At 39.7% G+C, this 24,178-nt stretch overlaps 2 protein-coding genes across 2 annotated transcripts; both read left to right on the forward strand.

The window, feature by feature from the left end:
* The first annotated feature begins 3,104 nt into the window (after nucleotides 1-3,104).
* Nucleotides 3,105-4,879, forward strand: LOC103404960 (1-aminocyclopropane-1-carboxylate oxidase). Its single transcript, XM_008343921.4, has 4 exons — nucleotides 3,105-3,378; nucleotides 3,501-3,727; nucleotides 3,896-4,229; nucleotides 4,348-4,879. The coding sequence occupies exons 1-4, from the start codon at nucleotides 3,274-3,276 to the stop codon at nucleotides 4,648-4,650; spliced, it is 969 nt and encodes a 322-aa protein (XP_008342143.2). The 5' UTR covers nucleotides 3,105-3,273; the 3' UTR covers nucleotides 4,651-4,879.
* Nucleotides 4,880-9,230: 4,351 nt separating this feature from the next.
* On the forward strand, nucleotides 9,231-10,531 carry LOC114822423 (uncharacterized). The gene is made up of 2 exons (XM_070816326.1): nucleotides 9,231-9,729; nucleotides 9,873-10,531. The coding sequence occupies exons 1-2, from the start codon at nucleotides 9,231-9,233 to the stop codon at nucleotides 10,529-10,531; spliced, it is 1,158 nt and encodes a 385-aa protein (XP_070672427.1).
* The last annotated feature ends 13,647 nt before the right edge of the window (nucleotides 10,532-24,178 follow it).

Genomic DNA, 24,178 nt, shown 5'->3' on the forward strand with positions numbered 1-24,178 from the left:
AGAAAAAGTGGAGAGAGAAACCCCAAGGAATTGGTATTTAATTTGCACTTTGATTCATCTTTAAATCAAACTCATCAATTTTCTTAGTTCAATGATGAGGCGAAAGTTTTCGACGTCAAAATTCTAATGAAGAATAACGTGAACTAAATCTAGTGGTTTTCTCCCCAAGATTCGTCCAAAAGCAAGTAACTGACATAATTAATTAACAACATTAATATACAATCGATTATCCTTGTAGACCTCTTGCCCTTTTCTCATCATGGGCGGATGAATTATGAGGAATGATCTGTAATGTCCTTATGTCATTGAGGAGGTGGATTTGAACAAGGAATATTAATTACAAAATATTTTTTTTTATTATTAATTAACCATTTAAGTTAGAATATCTTCAAATGAGATGTCAAGTTTTAAACATAAAATTTAAATTTGAAAGCTTATGTGGCACGTTGATCTTTGTTAAAATTTTGTTTCACAGCAACCATATTTGCTGGCAATTAACGTCATGCCACATAAGAATTGACATTTTAGTTGGAAAACCATCATGTTGTCTTTTTACTGGTGTTTCTAATATGGATTTTTTAACATCTTCTTTGGAGGTGCTTTTATAAGTTTATATATTCAAATATGTCTCTAGGTCACACAATCGTTGCGCAAAAATAATAGAAGAAAGTATGAAGAATATAATGCTGGTGTATATTGCAGGTGTGTTGGTGGAGTAGCCTTTTAAAGGCATCGAAGATCATATGTAATTTCCTCAAATTAAATCAAAATTTAATCCATTAAATCTGAAGATAAAACCTGATAAATGAATATAATTTTTTAAAAAGGCTTATTATATTGACATCCAACAAATTGTTGAATAAACCTCACATACTTAATACACCCCACATTTGCTTTTTGAATGAAAACTTATCTTAATACACCCCACTTACTTCCCCATAATACCCTCACACCTCACATTCTCAATATACACCTTGCATTTTCTACATACACCCCGTATGTTCTATATACCCCACATTTCTCAAATCTTATAAAGCTTTTAATTTGGACAAAAAATGCCGACTGAAATTTTGACAAAATATGCCCCCTCGGATTTAAAGCATATGTGGGTTGTTTTCAATTCCACCATTAAAATTCATGTCATCTGTTTTTAATATTTGGTGGTAATTTTAGATGTTTAATTCTTCATGTAATCCCTGTGATCACTAGAAGATGAATACGAACATAGAAACTTGAATAATGCAGCAAAAGCAAGATTAAATAATTATCGATGTCACTAAAACAATAAAAATATGAAGTCTTACCTCATTTGAAGCTTCCGAAAAATCGATTTCGTGTTTCATTCGTCAAAAATAACTTCTCAATCAACATGTTCGTAGTTTCATTGGTTAGAGTTTTGTTCAACAATGGAGGGTTGGAGAGATTTTGATAGGTGAAGAAGATACATAATACGTTAAAAATGATTTGGGGTGTATTTAGAATTTTTTTTAAACCTAATAATGTCAAAATTATCATTGCATAGTAGGATAAATAAATCATTTAATATTAAATTTTAATGTGAGATGCATTCAACATTTTGTGGGATGCTAATATAAAAAGCCTTTTAAGAATTTATGGGAGGAATCTAACATATCTTTATCGTATACATTTCATAATGAAAACTGTTATTTTATTATTTGAAGGTCATCCTTATATATATATATATATCATTTGATTTTGAGATTGTTTAGTCATCTAAATGTATCAAATAAATAGACAGTTCATCACGAATATTTACTTAGCATTCACACCGTTGATTTGTTCCACACGTTTGAATGATTAAATGATCTCTAATTAGAATAATTTTGTACAAAGATGATTTCCAAATGAAAATTAAAAAATTGAATGATTCCGATTATAAAATGAATAATGCTTGTGTTCCCTCAATAAAAAACCTACTTACACATTTTTACCATACAAACATTATGGAAACCTGCTTAACAGACTCTATCCGATTTCATAGTTAATGCAGGATATATATTAGATTGGCATATTATTATTTTTAAAAGTTAAAACTATACGATCCAAGAAAATTCTATTAGATTTCGATGCTAACTTAAGCATGGAAGCAGCCCACGTGAATGCATGACGTCCGTCAGTAGATTTGGTTTGTTAAATATTGGTTGTTGATTTGAGGTGAGAAGTCTTCGATTCCCATTCTGTTTTAAACTGCTCATGATATCTCCAAATGGTAATTAACTAAACATTCCAAATACGGAAACTTTTTTTTACCTGAAACACAAAGCACGTCATTCATAATTTTATATATTAAAATAATAATATTAATTAAAATATTAATTTTTCTATTATCATTTAAAAGAAGTAATAACACTACGTAGCTAACTTCTGATATATACTGGAACTTGCTCCACAAACACACACAAAAAAATATCCATGTCTTAATAAGTAAATAAATCAAACTTGAAACAATTTTGGAAAATGCAAGAGCAACAGCTAAGCATCTTTCCTTCCATATCATTTTCAGGGCAAACTCCAAACAGATAGGAAGTTTTGACGAAAATAAAGAATGAAAGTTATAGTGGGGGCCATCTATGCACGCAACTGGAAACGTGGGCCAGCCAGCAACCATGGGCGGGTTGGTCAAAGTCACTGAAAGACTCAAACAGGAGAGAGAGAATGTTTTCTTTTACTTTTCCATTTGGTTAGTGCAAAACGAAGACGGAGTATTTTCGCTCAACATCATAAGGGATGATAATACTTAGTATTTTGTTTATTATTATTAGATAAATTTAAATTTTGAAAATTTTGTAGTAGATAAACACGAATGTTAAAATTTAAACTAATTTGATGATAATAAATAAAATAATGAGCATTACTACTATTTGAAAACAGTGAAAATAATGTACAAGAGAAGATAAAGTAGAACAAAGCAAAATGATTGTAGCCCATGATTGGTCCAAACAAAGATGGTGGGGTTACATAGTTTATCCTATTTAGGATTTTTTTTTAAAAATCTTTTTCCTTTTAGAATATTAATTTCCTTGTAAAAATTCCTCAAGTAGAAATTAAATAACCTGGCCCTCCACTGTCACAAATATATGCATGTGTTTAATTACTGCCATGTTATTTTGTACGTTTTGGGTCGTTGCTAGCTCTATAAATAGCGCGCGCACACACACCAAACTCCGCACCACAAGAACAAATTAACCAAACACTTGTTGAGAGAGAGAGAGAGAGAGAGAGGAGATATAGTTTAGAGAGAGAAATAGAGAAATGGAGAACTTCCCAGTTATCAACTTGGAGAGCCTCAATGGTGAGGGAAGAAAAGCTACAATGGAGAAAATCAAAGATGCCTGTGAGAACTGGGGTTTCTTTGAGGTAACCATAATTAATTACGTTTCGTAATTAGCTTCTTAATTTCCATATGTTCAGTTCATCTTTCTTTCTCTTAAAAATTTCACATTATAATTAACTTTTTGTGTTTTTCACAAATACTGCAGCTGGTGAGTCATGGGATTCCAACTGAGTTTTTGGACACAGTGGAGAGGCTGACAAAAGAGCACTACCGGCAGTGTATGGAGCAAAGGTTCAAGGAGTTGGTGGCCAGCAAAGGCCTTGATGCCGTTCAGACAGAAGTCAACGATATGGATTGGGAAAGCACTTTCTACTTGCGCCATCTTCCTCAATCCAACATCTCTGAAGTCCCAGATCTCAAGGATGAGTACAGGTATAGCAATCACACAGTAGCACTCCCCTTTTATCCCCTATACTCGGGGAAGTAAAAAACGAGCGTGTGAAAATCATTATCGTTACCCTGAAATTAGTTGGTTTTCGAGTTTGAGGCATAATATGCGATTTCTGATGAGGAATTGTGATGAGTAATTTATATGTGCAGGAATGTGATGAAGGAGTTTGCATTGAAACTGGAGAAATTAGCAGAGCAGCTGCTGGGCTTGTTGTGTGAGAATCTTGGACTGGAACAAGGGTACCTTACGAAGGCATTTTATGGAACAAATGGACCAACTTTTGGCACCAAGGTTAGCAACTACCCTCCATGTCCCAACAATGACAAGATCAAGGGTCTCCGGGCCCACACCGATGCCGGCGGCCTCATCTTGCTCTTCCAGGATGACAAGGTCAGTGGCCTCCAGCTCCTCAAGGACGGAGAGTGGGTTGATGTGCCTCCCATGCGCCACTCCCTTGTTATCAACCTTGGTGACCAACTTGAGGTAATTAAAAGTTAAACCAATTAACTCAACAACTTTGATCTCCAGTGCGGTTAACTGCACTTCATAAAGTTCTTCGATTTTACTTACATATATAAACATACAACTTGAACTCCTATAGGTGATCACCAATGGAAAGTACAAGAGTGTGGAGCACAGAGTGATTGCCCAAACAGATGGAACCAGAATGTCAATAGCTTCATTCTACAACCCAAGCAGTGATGCAGTGATCTACCCAGCACCAACCCTAGTGGAGAAAAAGGCAGTGGAGAAGAATCAAGTGTACCCGAAATTCGTGTTTGAAGACTACATGAAGCACTATGTTGGTGTCAAGTTCCAGGCCAAGGAACCCAGATTTGAAGCTATGAAAGCAGTGGAAGTTAAGGCCAGTTTTGGTTTGAGTCCAGTTAAAACTACTGCTTGAGAGTGATTAAGTATTTATACTAGAAGCTGCTGGAAAAAGGGTATTTAGCTTAAAGTACGGGCGTGTGTGAAAAAAATATTTGGTTGAACTAGACTTCAAGATCTCTGTCAAAAGAGACAAGTTTATTTACTATTAATGTGGAAATCGTTGTAGAATGTAACCAAAGTCATCACTACTTTAGTGACTTGAAGATTTGTTGGTAATTAAATAAACATTATATTATCTGTTTTGCATCGTATTTTATATAGAACCAGTCATTTTACGTTGTAGTTAACTGCATTTGTAGATAATGCATCGACAACATATTGATATTATACGTGTTTGCAGTATCAACGAGATAAACGATAGCGAAGTTATAAATGCAGACATGCCATCAACGTTTAAAATTTATAGTTAACCACAACGAAGAAAAAACTTTATATAGAACAATACTGAAAAGAGAACGCATGGAGCTAAGACTTAAGAGTGTATATCTAATGTGCAGATCCATTAGCAGTAGCATTCAAAGCCAGCTGTGCTTTAACTAAATAGTCAGCAGAATCTGTTAATTTATCACTTGTTGATGTTTTCACCGTAGAAAAGGACTCTAAATTCAGTGGGAAAAGGGATGAAAGAGGCCGAGGGGATAAGGCAGCAGCCATGCCGACATGGTGAACTCAAGCTATAAAGTTTTCTAATTAAAAGCAAGAGCAAGATATTTTTAAAATCATAAGCTACAATATAAAACAATACAGGAGCTTTCAGGATGGGAAAAAAGGGATTGAGGTCCACTCCTTCATCTCTATGTCCCGGAAACGCACAGTGAGAGATCCGAACCACTCAACTTCAATTCTATGGCTTCTATTAGCACATCTTATTGACCCACTTCACAACAATTTAAAAACTTGAATGGCTCGATCTCTTTCTCTCTCTTAAACAGTTTGAATCTCTCAGTCCTCTGGCCACAAAGTTTTAGAGTGGATATCATTCTGGAAAAAAAGTGTCACGATTTACACTTGGTTTATGATTGAACAACTAATTTAGGGTAAAGACCTTCCCATTAGTGCCAATCATATCAGGGATTCAGAATTGCAATGGAAAATAAGTGCTTTTGAATTTATTGAAGCCTGGAATTGCACTACACATTTTGATACATGGAGAGAAACTGTGTTCTATAGAATGATATCCTCCTAAACAACCAATCAGTTAGATTTGAGTTTAGTGTAAAGTTCTGCAATTCACTGCAAAGTTCTGAATCTTGAAGACAAGGTTATGCAATTCACTGCAAAGTTCTGAATCTTTTGCATCATGTTCAGCATCCTTAATTATAGTGGTAAACATATAGGTCTGTTGAACCGGTATCAAACTATATGGACAAAGATACTCAAAGGAGATGAGTGTCTTAGTTGTAAAAATGGTTTGGCTGTTTGTGCGTTAAACTCTTAATATAATAGTAACCAATCATAAAATACCCCACTTTGCCAAGAATGCTCATAAAGTGACCTATTTTGGTAAGGAATCAAAGACTTTTCCCTGCAGAGACTTGAGATAAATAGCCAGTCACATGCTTAATAAGAATACCCATCTATCCAGTCGGTCAAAACTTCTACCCTACGCTTCGGTTCCGTCTATCTAGTTAGTCACCTTCACTGGTTGCATTGGACAACCCCGTCTATCTAGTTGGTCGTCGTCTGTAGGTTGCCAACCCAAACTCGTCTATTCAGTTGGAATTTGTGCTGACGGTTAGTGAATCAGTTAGTTTTCACAAAAGAGTGTGAAAGAGTTTCGCATAGAGCAGTTGATTTGTGTTGAGTTGAAGGTCCTCTTTACATTGCCAGTCCTCTTGTATTTATTAGGAATAAATTGCTTGATGCCCAAGATTGTCAAGTTGTAGAGTTCCGATAGTATTGCAACTTCTCAGCATATTATGTGAATACACTTGGTATTATCTTTACAAATCCTTTCCCATTGAAACTCCATCACTACCCAACCTCAGTTCTTCAACTCGAACTACGATTCTAAACCTAGACTTATATATGATTAATTCAACTTCACCAGAAGGCCAATCCTGATCTAGATCAATCCTAATCTTCGAGCAATCCTACTCTAGTTAGGACTCGATCACATCAGAAACCAACCCTGATCTTTAAGATCTTACTCCGCCAAGGGCTCGGCCATCCAACAATAATACATTACTGGGCCGAGACTCACATCCTCCTTTCTGGATTGAAATCAATTCAGGCCGAACTAAAAGTTCATGCTCAAACAGTGTCATTCTGTTTCACATATTTGTGGAGCCAAAAATAATTACAAGACGACACGTGGATTTTTGGATAAAGAAGACAAAAATACCCTTGAGGAATAACAGGATTCCTACGCATGAGTAGCGGGTGGACATCTTTCAACCGAGTCAAAAATGCTCCAAAAAATGTAACAATTCAAAATCCATCTCATCAAACCTTTTACAAGGTAAATCCCAAAACCTAATTTATTCCATATATCTTATATTTCATTATTTAGCTAATCAATTAGCTAAATAATATATTCCTTTCATATTTCCTAAAATCTTTAAAATCATAATAATTGACTAATTAAGGGATTAATTACCTAACAATCCCCTAATTATCAATTAAAACACCCATTCAACCCCAAAAACAAGTTAAAGGCCAGCCATCCCTATTAAAAAAGAAGTCCACCATACTTTCTACCCTTTTTTATCATTTCCCCCTTTTAATTACACTAATTAGCTAGCCAATTAATTTCATAACCACCAAAACATTCCCTTTATGTTTAATTAGCCAATTAATCATAATAAATTGGCTAATTAAACCAAAAGTAAACCCAAAAACCTTACCTAATGGCCGGCCACTCCTTCAAAGAGGACCGGCCTATCCCTATAAATAGTCTCCCATTTTCACCAAAAGATCATTCCAACACACTTGCAAAATTCCCAATACTCTCTAAACACTTTTTCTTCCTAAATTCTAACTTTGGCATTGGAGGTTTTTCGGCCTAAGCCCCCCCATTCATTGTGGGCGTGTGAGGCTCTTGGCCTTAACTCTAAGGTGTTAATTGTTTTGTAGGTGCAATTTTGTCCAAGATCAAGGAGGAAGAAATTTGCATCCACAAATTGGTGCTTTCATTGAGAGGTGAAATCCATACTCATAGAAGACTCTCGCATAAAAAGGTTTTTCTCTATTTTCTAGTCCATTTGAATATTTTTCGTACATTCTTATTATTAGAATTTTTTACTTGCAAAGGTTCTTTGATAAAACGTATAAGAAAAATATAATGGCTAGAAATTTAGAAAATTCCATAAGTGAAAATTCCAATACTCAAGAGATGGGATCACGGAGATCCACGAGGAAAAATGCGGTTGTAAGCAGAGTGACACCACCACTACAAGTTTCCACCATGGCCCAAGCCATGCCATCCAAGCTTGCACGGGCTCGAGCCCAAGCCTCGCATTCGCATGCACCACGTATTGAGCAGCTTGATCCCGTAGCCCAGCCTGTTCCTGTGACCCAGCCTGCTCTTGTGATCCAGCCTACTCCTGCAGCCTAGCCTGCTCTTATGGCTTCCCAAGCAGCCCAAGCCGGCCCGAGACTATCTCACCCATCTGAACCAATTGTCGAGCCGATGGCATTTACACCGTATTTCTCCACGGATCTGACATTTCCCAATTCAAATCTCTTACCCGAAGTTTACTACCCTTCCATTGCTCAAAGATGTACTTTCCATCCAAGCTCTTCCAATCCAAATGGCGAACAACATTTGTCTCGACAAGTCGTATAGTTGACGAGCGCTTTTGCACAACAAACAACCTTGGTGAATCAACTTTTGCAACTTACCGAGATCCAACGTGCCCTAGATGAGGGGTCCCGAAGTAGGATAAGGGCAGACGAGGAACCTCTCAAGCAGCATCCTAGGAAGCAGCCACTCAACTAACCACAAACCAAGCATTCAGGCAGTGCACACTCTTGATTGGGCCTCTGAGATACCGTATACCCCCGTCTTAATGCGCGGAGGAGCGTGCACTCTCGACTAAGCCCACAGGAAAGTATACTTTCATGGTTGGGGCCACGCTTCGATAATCAACATAAGTAGCCTTCTAGGCAAAGCGTTCATTCTCGGTTAGGCCTGCAAGGAGCATCATCCATATCATATTGAAGCATGCAGCCTGACGAACGGAAGGAAGCAGTCATTCAATCCGGCTCTAGTTCAACTGGTAGCCAGCAAAGAAATCCCTCGCCTGCTAGGAACCTATCTCATACACCGCAACCACGACATAGATGAGCCGAGCGTGTAGAAGAGCAGCCTAGACCGACAGGTCAAGACCAGAGGCAGCCGAGAACTCCGTTACCCCAACAAAAGCAAATCTAAGAAGAGGTAGAAAGACTTTTTAATGAATGGATACATGATTTCCGACGCAACGAAATGGCTGATGAAGCACTAAGGTGGGATATGACCAACATAAGTAGGTCATTTTTCATGGACGAGATCGAACAGGCAGAGCCTCTAGCAAGTTTAGCATGCTGCACTTCATATCTTTCAAAAGAGATGGAGATCCAGAAAGGCACTTGAAGCACTATTGAAGCGCGATGGTCCTTTATTGGAACAATGACGCCCTTATGTGCAAAATATTCGCCATCACTCTACAAGGCGAGGCACAAGATTGGTTTCATACCTTGCCATCGCAATCCATCCAGAATTTTGATGATCTTTCCTTGGTTTTCACCAAAGAATACTCATCTTATCGTTCGATCAAGAAAAAGTCTGATCACTTGTTCAACGTAAAGAAAAACCCAAATGAGTCACTTTGCAACTACGTGAAGAGATTCAAAGCAGAGAAGGCAAATATCGTCTGGTGCGATAACTCGATAACAAATGCAGCTTTCCAAAAAGGACTCCCAGTAGACCACCCACTGTTCAGAGAAATGATCATGAAAGAAGACCTAACTCTAGCATATTCCTTTGCCTTGGCAGAGAAGCATGCACTTTGGGACGAGGCTCAACAAGCAGAAAATGCGCCCGAGCAGCCTCGAAAAGAGTCGATAGCTGTTCAAAGGAAAGAGACGGGAAGCAACCCAACAAGGGCAGGCAGAAAGTTAAGCGTAGGGACCGACCTACGACCAAAGAAGGCCTGATAACCAAGAATTATTCTAAGTTCTCAATTTCAATTCATCAAATCCTTCATGACATCAAGAACGAACCATGGTTCAAGTTGCCGAAATAATCAAAAGGAGATACTTCCAAGTTGGACCACACCAAGTATTGCGCATTCCACCGAGGTCCTGGTCACACAACCTACGACTGCTACACTTGGAAGAACTACCTAGAGAAGCTCGTGAAAGAAGGCAAAGTCGATAGATACTTGGACAAGCCAGCTGTGCAACCAAGAAGGAATGCAGATGGTGATGAAGAGCCGTCAACCAAGATGATTCGAATCAATGACATTTTCGTCGAATCCGAGCACTTGAGGGCCACTAATAACTCCAAAAAGAGGAAAATTCAACAGGCTTTACTAATCTCACAAGTCCAATCAGTCGATACCCAACCTGGACCCATTATTGGCTTCACTGAGCAGGATGCAGAAGGCGTCGATTTCCCACATGACGATGCACTAGTAGTATCTGTCCAATTAGCCCATGCTATAGTCGACAAGATGATGGTTGACAATGGAAGTGCAGTTAACTTAATTCAACTCTTAGTCATTCAGAAGATGGGCCTGGAAAGCACAATCATACGTCGAGCAAAGGTACTTACCGAATTCAACGGATACACCTCAACTATCATCGGCCACATCACACTTTATGTGAAAACACCGCCTGTCGTCTCAAAGAAAACGTTCACGATTGTAAGCGATCCATCTCCCTACAATGGGATTCTTAGGAGACCTTAGTTGATCAAGCTGGATGTTGTCACTTCTGTCAAGTATCAAAAAATCTGATTTCGTATCCGGGAAGGAGGAGTTGGAGAGATCAAGTTTGACCAGGCTTCATCTCGATGATGCACTGTGCAAATGTTAAAAGAATCAAAGAATAAAACATTTACCCCCGTAAAGGCTACCGAAGTCTAAAAGGACAAAGAGGCTACCAAATAGCAATTACAGCAGATGGATTGAGAAGATGACGCCCAAGTAGACGAGATAGGATGGAAACCTGAAGAGGATGTCGAATACATCATTCTTGATCCCCAGCAGCCGGAAAATACGGCTAAAATTGGCTCACGACTAAGCCCAGACAAAAAGGAAGAACTCATGACTTTTTTTAGAGAAAACCGAGACGTCTTCGCATGGTCACCATTCGACATACCCGACATTTACCCCAAGGTCGCTTGCCACAAGCTGCACGTCAACCCTACAGCCAAACCGGTAATCCAAAAGAGAAGACATTTCGCACCCGAACGAGTAGCGATCATTGAGGCGGAAATCGACAAGCTATTGGAGGTCGGATTCATAGAAGAAGTAGCACACTCGGCATGGCTTGCCAATGTCGTACTAGTCATGAAGAAAGAGAAAGGAAAATGGAGGGTTTGCATAGACTACACCGACCTCAACAAAGCATGCCCAAAGACCCCTATCATGTCCCCCGAATCGATCTATTAGTAGATTCAACTTCTAAGAACCAGTTGCTTAGTTTCTTAGACCCATACTCTAGCTACAAGGCTATAACCAAATAGCCATGTACGAGCTCGACAAGGAGAAAACCGAGTTCGTGATAGAGTGGGGCACCTACTGCTACAAGGTCATGCCCTTTGGCCTCAAGAACGCAGGAGCCACTAACCAAAGACTAGTAAATGTGATGTTTAAGAAGCAAATTGGGGTAACCATGAAGGTCTATGTTGACGATATCATGGTAAATGGCAAACAGCGATCAGATCACATTCACAATTTGGCAAAAACTTTAAATATCCTTAGAAAGTACAAGATGAAACTCAACCCTACCAAATGCACGTTTGGAGTATCTTCAGGCCGATTCCTAGGGTACTTAGTAATCCAACGAGGAATTGAAGCATATCCTAAGCAAATCCGAGCAATCATAGAGATGAAGTCTCCTACTACCTTGAAGGAGATCCAAAACTTGACTGGACGAGCAACTGCCTTCAACCGCTTCCTCTCACGATCCATCGATCGATGCAAGCCTTTTTTCAAAACTATCAAGACGGCATAAAGAGACAAATGGGATGAAGAGTGCGAAAAAAGCTTTCCAAGACTTGAACAAGTATTTCACATCACCTCCGTTACTATCCAAGCCGGAAGCAACGGAGGATTTATACATTTACTTAGCAGTCTCCGAAGTCGCAGTGAGCTCTGCCCTTATACGAGAAGAGATAGGGGCCCAACTACCGATATTCTACACTTCTAAAGCTCTTCTTGATGCGGAAACAAGATATCCAAAGATCGAAAAATTAATTTTAGCATTAGTTGTTGCGGCTCGAAATCTCATACCATACTTTCAAGCTCATACAATCATTGTTATGACTCAGTATCCTCTACGATCAATCTTACATGGTCTGAACGCTTCTCAACGAGTGATGAAATGGGCATTGAAACTTGGCCAATATGGTTTAGTTTTTCGACCTCGCACAACGATAAAGGCCCAAGCCTTAATAGATTTCATAACAGAATTTGCACCTAGCCTAGGTGATGCAACAGAGCAGCCTAGCAATACTTCAGAAGCCAAACACACCTTAGCCATGCTTACACCTCAAGCGAAGATTTCTGGCATTTGCATGTTGACGGCGCATCCAACAACAAAGGTTCAGGAGCAGGCATGGTCCTTGTTACTCCAGATGGCTCAATGCTCGAGCAGGTGATCACTTTAAGCTTCAAATCATCCAATAACGAAGCAGAGTACGATACCTTACCAGCAGGCCTCCGAATGGCAAAAGACTTGGTGGTTAAGAAGCTCGCAATTCATTCTAATTCCCAACTAATCACTAGCCAGGCTACTGGGGAATACATGACAAAACACCCAAGGATGACACAATACCTAGAGAAAAGATGCCAGCAGCTTGAGGCATTTTAGACTTACACTCTCACTCAAGTTCTGCGGGCAGACAACGCCCATACAGATGCGCTAGCTGGTTTAGGCTCCGCATTTGACCACCAATTTAAACGTTTCATTCCGGTGGAATATCTAGACAAGCAAGCATAGAGATGGAGTCGACAGCCGAAGTGTCACAGGTTAGTGTAATTCCCAACTGACAAAGTTATATTATAAACTACTTGGTCAGCGACACACTACCCATAGAAAGATTGAAGTCAAGAAAGCTCTAAATCAAGGCGGCGCGCTACTATATATGGAATGGCATTCTCGTCCGAAGATCTTACATCGAACCGCATCTCCGCTGCCTAGCACCTCCTAATGACTTGAAGGTTCTAAGCTCAATCCATGAAGGCGTTTGTGGGAATCACTCCGGAGACTGATCCTTAGCACATAAGGCTCTTAACGCAATCTACTACTGGCCTACCATGCACCAAGATGCTATGGAGTTAGTACAAAAGTGCAATCGCTGCCAACGTTACAAACCGGTACCAGCACTGCCTGCCAGCAAGCTACTCCCGCAGATGAGTTTTTGGCCATTCATGCAATGGGCAATTGACTTGGTAGGGCCTATGCCGCCTGCTATTGGGGGCAAATGCATGATGATCGTGGCAACCGACTACTTCACCAAATGGATAGACACAGAACCCATGACGACCACGACTCAGACGGACATAGAGCTCTTCATATGGAGGAACATCATTTGCTGATTTGGCATCTCTCAGTCCATTGTCACCAACAACGGCCCGCAATTTGTGGGAAAAGATTTGGCAAAGTTCTTCCAAAAGTACGGCATCAAACAACACATATCCACACCAAGATATCCTCAAGGCAATGGGTAGGCCAAAACATCAACAAGACGATCCTCGACTGCCTCAAGAAATCCATCACTGACAAAAAGGGAAAATGACCAGATAAGCTCCTCAAATGTTTATGGGCATATTGCACCACCAACAAATGAGCGACTGGTGAGACTCCTTTCTTTTTGGCATTTGGTTCGGAAGAAATCATTTTTCCCAACATCATCGTGCCCAACATCAACACTCTATTGCCAAGCATTGAGCAAAACAGTAAAGAGATGGCCACAAACTTGGATCTGGCAGAAGGACCATTGCAGGAATTGCACCCCCTGAAGGACCAACCATGCTCTCCAAAGTGGGAGGATAAACTCAACACTCTGAATATCCAGACGTGGATGAGCCTGGCTGCCCTAGTATAACTAGATGCACGATGGCTTGCGCTGGTATTCTTAAAAGTAGCCACAATGGTCTTTTTCAAGGCTTAGCTAGTTGAAGGATTTTGGGTCTCTTGGCCTAATTCGCAGGGAACTGGGCCCTAGAGACATAAAGGGCACATTACGTAGTACACCCTATGGGTGGCTGCTTTGGAAACCTAAAACTGCTACGAAGTGCACTAAGGCAGCCTACGGATTTTTAGAAGACTGCCTACGGCTTGCCCTTCAAGCAGTAAAACCACGCTAGGCTTATACAATCTCACATTCTTGTGAAAGGTTAAACAAGCTAGCATGCATATACGAAACTTTATCCATTGCCGACATGTTACGTAGTCGATAAGCTTCACCTCTGCCTGAAGGAAAAATTTTGTCCTAGCTAAGAACAAGTATGAACATTTGAATACATATGCAAGCTATTAACACTTTAAAGTAGACATGCATCCAAAAACAATTCATAAAACCCATGACTTTCAAAGCCTAGTATATGGTGAACCAAAATAAACTCTTTAACAACATTAAAGAGAAGTAAAGATTTAGAATTTCTTTACCCTTGAAGCTCATCCTTGTTTACACAAGGGATTCACCCAAGTGGAGGGCCTTCAAGTCACCTCCAAGCTCCTTGAATCCTCCTTGTGTTTTCCTCCCTTTAGTGTTCCTTTGATGATTTGAGGAAAAAGGATTTGTTCTCCAAAACACCAAAAGCTTGATGTCTCTAAGTCTCTTCACCAAGGTTGTATCTTGTGAAGATGATATGGATGACTTAGAGAGATTTTAGATGCTAGTAAAAATCCTCTAAGTGGCCGGCCTCTATGTAGAAAATGAGAGAAAAATGTTTCACCCAATTTCTATTAGAAAACCCTAATGAGAAACAAAGCTATAAAGATGACTTTATACTTCATCTCTTAGGTTAGTGGCAAACTTGCAATTAAGCAAAATTTCCCACTACCCTTGCTATGGCCGGCCTCCTTTTGTTATTGGGCTAAATGCCCATATTTGTTTTAGTTGTCATACAACTTAAACATAATGGGCCTAGTGGACCAAAACAATTTTGGACCCCGAAGCCCAAACTAACTTAAAAGCCCAATACGAACCTTTCGTATAATTAATTAACTAATTAATTAACTTTGACCATTCTTCAATTAAACCATTTAATTGCTTATCCATTTCATATAATTTCTTCACTAACATCCTTATGTGGTGTGCGATCTATTAGGTTCCAATTAGCGAGGCAGTGGGCGATGTTACTCTTAACGATCGATTGTGAATTGAAACCACATTTCAATTCTCCCTTAAGATTAGTGTTTGCTAATCTTCAGGGCTTCCACAAACCATGAGTGACACCTAGCAGCATATCATGGTTACCCAAGCTAAGTAGAATTGATTGGAGAACCTATCCAGTTACAACTACAATGCAATACGGTCCTTCTCTAATACAATACTCTTAATCACATTGTTTAAGTGATAGTTTGTTTCATGTCTACTATCCAATGTGATACTTTCCTATATGATTCATTTGAATATGATTTGGAACAAACTTCCTAAGTCATATTCATTTGCTTTGGCCAAAGACTTTAGAATCATATCTTAGAGTATTCTCCCTCCACCATGGAAGGTTAGAGATCCCTTGTTGTGCATTCATATGCCTACATGACTAGATAGCTTGACCCCAACAATGCCGTGGACAATCCAAAGGAATGCCATTGACATGATCAAAGATCAAGGACCTAACCATTAGACATCTATGATGCCTCAGGTCAAAGGACTACTTTGCATATTGTAACTTTAGAGTTCATACATGACATGTATGTTCGAACTCTCTTTTGATCGTCGTTCAGTGTACTCGATTACCTTTTTCGAGCACCTATGTGTTTGTTTTAGTGTCCAACACCAAATGACTTGAGACTAGTTCATACTCACGTTTGAGTCAACATAACACATACTAACCTTAGCAGATTGTCAATGCCCAATTGGCAATCCTATGGCTAGGAACGTTTTAGGAATGAACATAAGAGAATGGTCTCGATAATCTAACTCACTTAGATCACTTGTCTCTTAGATCAAATACATCCCTTGGATTCCCTTATTGCTTAAACACATGATACAATAAATAGTGATTAACAATAAGCTTTGCCCTTCATTAAACATATAAAAGTTTAATACAATAAGTATTCCAAAAGCTATTACATCAAATGAGTGGCTTTGTGGGCATACTTCCAACACTGCCAAGCACAGAACAACTTACACCAAGTCCTAAAGTGTTGTGATACTTGTTACACAACCTACGAAATTGGAAAGAGCCAAGGTTAACAAACTAGTAGTTACGCGGATTCGTCTGCTTCTGTAAGTAAGGCATCCGGCTGCCAACCCTATGGCTAACAACTCTGCAAGAGTTATACACCAACACCTACGGCTGAGTAGGCTATGCAGACCTATCTGCTTATAGAAAAGTAGCACGCTTGCCACTGGTCTATAAGGTCTAAAGGTTAGGGCATGAACAAAGAGAAGCGAAGATGGAGAAAAGCAAAGGAAGCAAGTTTATTAAATTTTCTAGCAAAATTGATAAACAACTAGCAAACATCGAATGAGTTCAAGCAAAAGCAACAAAGGCAAACAAAGAAAATCCTAAAGGCTACCTAGAAGACTACTCTTCAAATAGCTTGGACATCACACGATTACTCGGTTACCACATCTTCAGCAGCCTTGATGTTTTCAGCAACGGCATTCTCCGGCACTTTACCCTCTGCTGCCCTAGCCTGGGCACCAACTTTTCCAACTACTTCACCGATAGAAGACTCAAAAGTAAAAGAGAGCAAGTCTTCTTGAGAAATAGAGAAGGTATCGAAGTTTTTACTGGAAAACTCAAAGTCAGACGGTCGCCCATAAAAATGATCTATATAACCCAGCTTGTAGAAATCAGCTTGACTATAACTAAGTAAAGCCTTGAACCCAACATTCTCACCCTTCAACTGCTCATTCTCCTCAAGCAGGTAAACACGAACCCTTGCAGCTCCTCAATTTCTTTCTTCAGATTGTCGTTGATCTTCAAAGCACTTTGAAGTTCTAACACTTGAGGCTCAAGCCTATCGACAACCTTTTTGAAATGGATCACTTGGTTGTAAGCAGCGATCAATTCTTCATCCTTTGCATAAGCAGCGGAGCGGAATTCAGTAATGGAACGCTCAAGATCTTGAATTTGAGGTATGTAACCCTCGATTTCCTTCTCTGCACTTTCGTACTTTACTTGGATCGCATCAAGCCTAGTCTTCAAAACCATGATCTCTTGGTAAGTCGCCTCAAGCTGCAGAGAAGTGGGGGCAGAAATGTTAGATCCCTTCAAAGTAGCATGCTCAGATTCCAATTTCCTGATTTTTTTCGACCGATGAGTAAACTTCGGTAGCCATGGTTCTTACCATCTCTTTAGCAGCCTTGGTATCTTTTTGCTCGAGGAACATAGACTCGGTTACCAGAATTGTTGTTTTCTACATCATGGCTAGCAGAGCAGTTTTCCTATACTCGGATGTATGCTTCGCGAAAAGACTTAGACCAACAATCGACGGCATCAACAAACTTGGCACATATATCCATGTCTTCCTATACTCGGATATGCTGCTTTTTTTTTTTTGTTGAAAACAACTCTTTAACAAATCCCACTTGTGTTTTTTTTTTTTTTTTGTAGAATTTCCATGCATGTCTTCCTCGAGCCATAAAAATGATGATGATGTGTCGCCGTTGTACCATCAAGGTGGGTCTTTGAGCAAGGTTGGCAACTTCAAAGCTGCTCACTTCAAGATTAGCTCCGATGATTTGTTTAGAGATTTTCTTGAGGCGTACTGGCATGCCATTCCATCGGGAGTACGTATGAAGCAAGTTAAGGATGGTAACAGCCGGGAACCATGCAGTGGAACTCGAAGAGCCATCAAGTTCCACTCTTACTATTTTGTGTTAGGGTTTACTTTCCCAATGCCGTATTTTTTCCAAGAAGTGCTTTGCTCCATGAGATGTGCCCTCGCCCAATGTTCCTCGAACGCAGTCCATATGATGGTGGGATTCCACAATCTAAGCCAATTCTTTGACTTAAATCTAACTGTCAACGAATTTTGGTACTTCTTCGACATAAGTCACATTGACGGAGTTTGGCAACTGCGATCTCGCCATAAGTTTTTTGATAACTCGAGCAAGGGAGAACATGACTGGCTAAAGAAACTTTGGAGATAAGTGGAGAATGAGAGTCTGATTCTTCCCAGAGCTGCGTGTACCAACGGTCTTCATATCTGGTAAGTAGGCTGCTTAATCTTCTCGGCTGCTTTGCTTTAGTGCCAAGTTACTCTTCAATTTTCTGATTGTCTCCCATTGTTTTTTGTAGATTCGAAATTCGGATCAACACCTAAGGTTTTTCCAGACATGAAGAAAGTACATGTCGTTCTGGGTATCCCTTCCGAATATCGTGAGTGGCGTTGGCTGCTTAGTCCTATTCGTATAGAAAAAGTGGGCTGCCACCAAAAGAGGAGATAAAAAGGATCAAGGTTGATGCGATGGCTTGTCATATCATAATGATGGAGCCCACTATCAATGAAGGTGGGAAAAAGAAACATTCCCCGCCTGCTCAAGAGATGCCTGTTGAAAGGAAACCGAAGACTGCTCGCAGAGATTCTCCAGCTGCTCAAGAAATACCTGTTGAGAAAAAACCGAAGATTGCTTCCAAAGGATTCTCAGTTTCCTTCTTATCAGTAGACGAATTGGTTGCAGCAGTGGAGAAAGCAAGTTTTGGCGCCACTTTAGCAGGCAGGGGCACCTTGTCACTTTTCATAGTAGCAAGCCTCTCTAAATGTGAGCTAGACTTAGCTCCAGACGAACACTTTGGAACAAACTTCAGCACCGGAGGCATGGAGGAACTTTTGCACTGGGCAATCCTTTCAGCAATCGAGCTAGCAGCCTTTGGAGCAATAGGCGTTACCGGCACAAATCTAGCAGTTCTTTCTTTCTCGCCCTTAGAGGAAGTCAAGTCAATTACAAACTTAGGAATAGTTGATGAACCCTCACGAGCAGCGGAAGCAATCTTCAATTTTTTCTGAACAGGTATTTCTTGAGCAGTCGGAGAATCCCTGCGAGCAGTCTTCGGTTTCCCTTCAGCAGGCATCTCTTGAGCAGGCGGGGAATGTTTCTTTTTCCCACCTTCATTGATAGCAGGCTTCATCATAGTGATAGGACGAGCCATCGCATCTACCTTGATCCGTTTTATATCCTCTTTTGGGGGCATCCCACTTTTTTCCTTACGAAGATGACTAAGTAGCCAACTCCACTCATGATATTTGAAAGGGATACCCAGAGCGACATGTACTTTCTTCATGTCTGGAGAAACCTTAGGAGTTGATCCGAATTCCGAATCTACAAAAAACAACGGAAGACAATCAGAAAATTGAAGAGTAACTTGGCACTAAAGCAAAGCAGCCGAGAAGATTAAGCAGCCTGCTTACCAGATATGAAGACTGTTGGTACACGCAGCTCGGGGGAAGAATCAGACTCCCATTCTCCACTTATCTCCAAAGTCTCTTTAGCCCAATCATGATCTCCCTTGCTCAAGTTATCAAAAAACTTATGGCGAGATCGCAATTGCCCAACTCCGTCAATGTGACCTATGTCGAAGAAGTACCAAAATTCGTTGACAGTTAGATCTAAGTCAAAGAATTGGCTTAGATTGTGGAATCCCACCATCACACGGACCGCGTTCGGGGAACATTGGGCGATGGCACATCTCATGAAGCAAATCATTTCTTGGAAAAAACGCTGCATAGGGAAAGTAAACCCTAACACAAAATAGTAAGGGTGGAACTTGATGGCTCTCCGAGTTCCACTGCATGGTTCCTGGCTGCTACCATCCTTAACTTGCTTCACACGCACTCTCGACGGAATGACATGCCAGTATGCCTCAAGAAAATCTCTAAACAAATCATCGGAGTTAATCTTGAAGTGAGCAGCTTTAAAGTAGCCAACCTTGCTCAAAGACCCGCCTTGACGGTACAACTGTGGCACACCATCATCATTTTTGTGGCTCGAGGAAGACATGCTTGAAAATTCTACAAAAAAAAAAAAAAAAGGCTTAAAAGCCTAGCCGCAAAACCCAAAAGGGCATAAAGCCCTTCAGTTCTTTCCTAGGGCACGGGCCCAAAAAAAAAAAGGTGAAAGAAGCTCTCGGCCCAAATTGACCAAAACATAGGCTTTTTTTCCTTTTTCTCCCTGCACCAAACACGGGCCCATGCCCAGCCTCACGGCCTAGCAAAATTGCCAAGCCTCACGGCTTGGTCTATTCCCCAGATTTGATCAACAGGGCACCCACGGCAGCCTCTGTTATAAGCTCTCCAAGCGACTTCGACACCCCGTCGAGCCATTCTCAAGCCTCGAGGCTTCCAAAAAAAATCAAGAAGACAAGAAAATTAAATTTTTCTTACCTAGAAGCAACGAGAAGACGAAGCAAGCAACGAAAAATGATCTTTTGCACGGGCAAGATATAGAAAATTGCTAGAGGAAGGGAAATAAATATCCTCTAAGCTCTCTCTCTTATAGGGTAGAATAAGTTTCTCTCTAAAAGTTGATTTAATAATCCGCTTAAGGTGGACTTAAATAAGCTTTGAGAGGAATTTATTTCATTTTCCTAGAATGATCTAATTTCCTATTAAAATAGAGAATCACCGTCAAAATAGGAAACAATTCAAAGTTTCCCAAGACAAGAAAATCTCTACACCTATTGCCCTTTTTTTTGCGAGCAGCCCAACATGTGTGGGGGCATTTGTGGAGCCAAAAATAATCACAAGGTAACACGTGGATTTTTGGATAAGAAGACAAAAATACCCTTGAGGAACAACGGAATTCTTACGCGCGAGTAGCGGGCGGACATCTTTCAACCAAGTAAAAAATGCTCGAAAAAAGGTAACAATTCAAAATCCGTCTTATCAAAACCCTTTTACAAGGTAAATCCCAAAACCTAATTTATTTCATATATTTTCTATTTCATTATTTAGCTAATCAATTAGCTAAATAATATATTCCTTTCATATTTCCTAAAATCTTCCTTTAAAATCATAATAATTGACTAATTAAGGGATTAATTACCTAATCAATCCCCTAATTGTCAATTAAAACACCCATTCAACCCCAAAAACAAGTTAAAGGCCGGCCATCCCCATTCAAAAAGAAGTCCACCATACTTTCTACCATTTTTTATCATTTCTCCCTTTTAATTACATTAATTAGCTAGCCAATTAATTTCATAACCACCAAAACATTCCCTTTATGTTTATGTTGACCCTAGAAACTACAAAGCCTACGTGGCGCGCAGGCCGAGTAATTAATGAGCTAACTACGTCCTTCGGTGAATGCGGGGCGTGCCAACTCGTCGGCCGAGCTCGGCCGAGGAGTAAATTTGTTGATGTTGCGTTGGGTCGCGCTACTGACTTCTGCGTCTTGCGATTGCGGCCGAGAAAGGAACACGTCTCGGCCTCTTGGGCTCTCGAACCTGAAGACAAGGTTACTATTCTTACGAAGTTCAATATCAAATTCGGCTTTCAATGTGCCGAATGTAATAACTGTAACACCTCACTTCGCCGAAAAGGCTGATGAGATGACCTCGACCAATAAGGATTTAGAAACCCTTCTCGACCGAGACTTGGATAGGTAATCAATCGTTCTCGCCGCAGTGCTGTTGATGCCAACGGAAGATACTGCGAGACCGACTGACTCTACAGTGACAGAGCTATCTATGCCGACTTAAGATATCACCGGTTGCTTCCACAGTGCTGTTGATGCCAACGGAAGATGTGTCAGCGAAAAAGGAAAAAGAAAAATCACAAGTTGTGAGAATTTGCGCAGGGCAATTTTGTGTGTTGAATTGGAGCCCTTCTCTGTTGCTGAATGTCTTGTATTTATAGTAGCAGAACATCGAGCCCGAGTTCCAATCCTATTCGGACTAGGTTTCCTTCTCCGGATTAACATCCCCTCGATCAGTCCTATCTCCGCTAGGACTACGAATCTAGTCCTTAACTGAGCCGGATTCGCTTTCTAGATTATTGATCTCGTCGAGAGTCCCTATTGTATAAAGACTCGACTTGCGTTCTGATTTAACCGACTTAGGCTTGGAAGCCCATGAGCTGAACGCTCCATGACCCTTTCGCCGCACGGCTTCTCGGGCCGAGAGTGATTCTACCCTCGGCCCAAACTATTATTTTGGGCCCAAACAGTTTAATTAGCCAATTAATCATAATAAATTGGCTAATTAAACCAAAATTAAACCCAAAATCCCTACCTAATGGCCGGCCACTCCTCCAAAGAGGACCGACCTATCCCTATAAATAGTCTCCTATTTTCACCAAAAGATCATTCCAACATACTTGCAAAATTCTCAATACTCTCTAAACACTTTTTCTCTCTAAATTCTAACTTTAGCATCGGAGGCTCTTCGGCCAAAGCCCTCCCCATTCATCGTGGGCGCGTGAGGCTCTTGGCCTTGACCATAAGGTGTTAATTGTTTTGTAGGTGCAATTTTGTCCAAGATCAAGGAGAAATAAATTTGCATCCACAATATTTTTTTTCCAGACATTTCTTCACACATTTCATTCCCGTTTAAAATAGCATGCTTTTCGTCTATCTTTAACACCATATAAATATAAAAATAAAAAACTCAACATAATGAGAAGTTTCTTTTGAAACAAGAAAATTATCACCAAGAGTACGTTAAAATATAAACCAATGCCCTGTTTGGATAATGACGATATGTAGTCCAACATGTCTATAATATATATGTTATGACTCCACTGAGTTGCCCTCTAAGTTGATACCGATGAAGAAATCACCGTGGTTGATCTGCACTTTCCTTTCGAAGAGAGAGAACTAATTTCATTACTTGAACTGGATTAATTCCAGCTACATATATATATATATATATATATATATGTATATGTATATATATATATATGTATATGTATATATATATATATATATATATATATATATATATATATCAACTAATGCAGCTTATGGCCTCAAGTTCCACGCCGAGGAACCAAGATTTGAAACCATGAAAGCAGCAGCTTAAACAAAGTTTTTGGTTCGACTAAGATTTGACGGTCTCTCCTAATTTGTAGAGAGTAACCAAAGTAATCACTACTAATTTATAGTAATATAATATGACTTCAAGACCTGTAAAAATAGAGAGACGAAAGAAGTTGAGGCCACAAGGCAGCAGCCGTGCTGACATATGCTGAGCAGCTTAAGTTTTTGGAAAGCAGGAATAGGGGATGATTAGAAGCATGAGCCAAATATAAAACAATTAGAAGGGTGCTTTCAAGATGGAAAATGGGTATCATGATGTACACTTGGTTTAAGGCTAAACTAGTTTAATTAACAGCATAAAGACCTTTCTATTTGTGTCAATGTTTCCAGGATATGTGACAAAGTTAAAGTAAGTGCTTTTGGCTTAACTGAAGCCGGGAATGGCAGCTCAAACTACTTTCGGGGCATGGAGAGAAAAAGTGTTTTATGATATTCTTCTTTCGTAACGAGTTAATGATAATTTTACAAGATACAAACACTGTAAAACACGAAACACTATTAAGTCTATTATATTTCACATTTAGCTTTCATTTACGCTAATCATCGATTGCTTTAACATTCAATTAATTATTGTCCATACATTTGGCACAATTGTTTGTAGCAAGATCATAGGAAAGGCTTCAACTTATGGAAGTGGAACAAGAATCTAATAAGTATCAAGTACAAGTAGAACCTCAAAAAATATAGTTTAAAATCAAAGCTGTTTTTTTAGGTTTTAATCATGGTTGGAAACCTGAAAGCATTCAGAATCTAAGAAAGATCAACACCGCAAAACAATAAAAAAGGGCACTTTTCTGATAATTGTGTAGTCTAAAGTGAAGTTTATTGAACCAAACATTCATATAAAGTAGAAGTTTTGTACTAATTTTATGTCATTAGACTTGATTTTTACACCTTTAACCTTAAAAAATAACAGCCAACTTGAACTTTTTTTTAGTTTCCTTCAAAAGTCCTTCAACAGTAAAGCGCTTTTTTTTCTTTTTCCTTTTAAAAAAGCGACTTTGTTTATTTCACTAACAAAATCACTTTTGTTGCATAAGGACAAGCCCTCGTTGACAATCTAAAAGCACTTTCAAGGGGATTCGTTTGCATTTACTTGAAGGTGGAGGGAGACTCAGAGATCCTTATTGATATATTGTTAATGTGAGTATAATATTCATAAGCT

Source organism: Malus domestica, chromosome 17 (genome assembly GCF_042453785.1).
Source record: "Malus domestica chromosome 17, GDT2T_hap1".
Taxonomy (NCBI): Eukaryota; Viridiplantae; Streptophyta; class Magnoliopsida; order Rosales; family Rosaceae; genus Malus; species Malus domestica.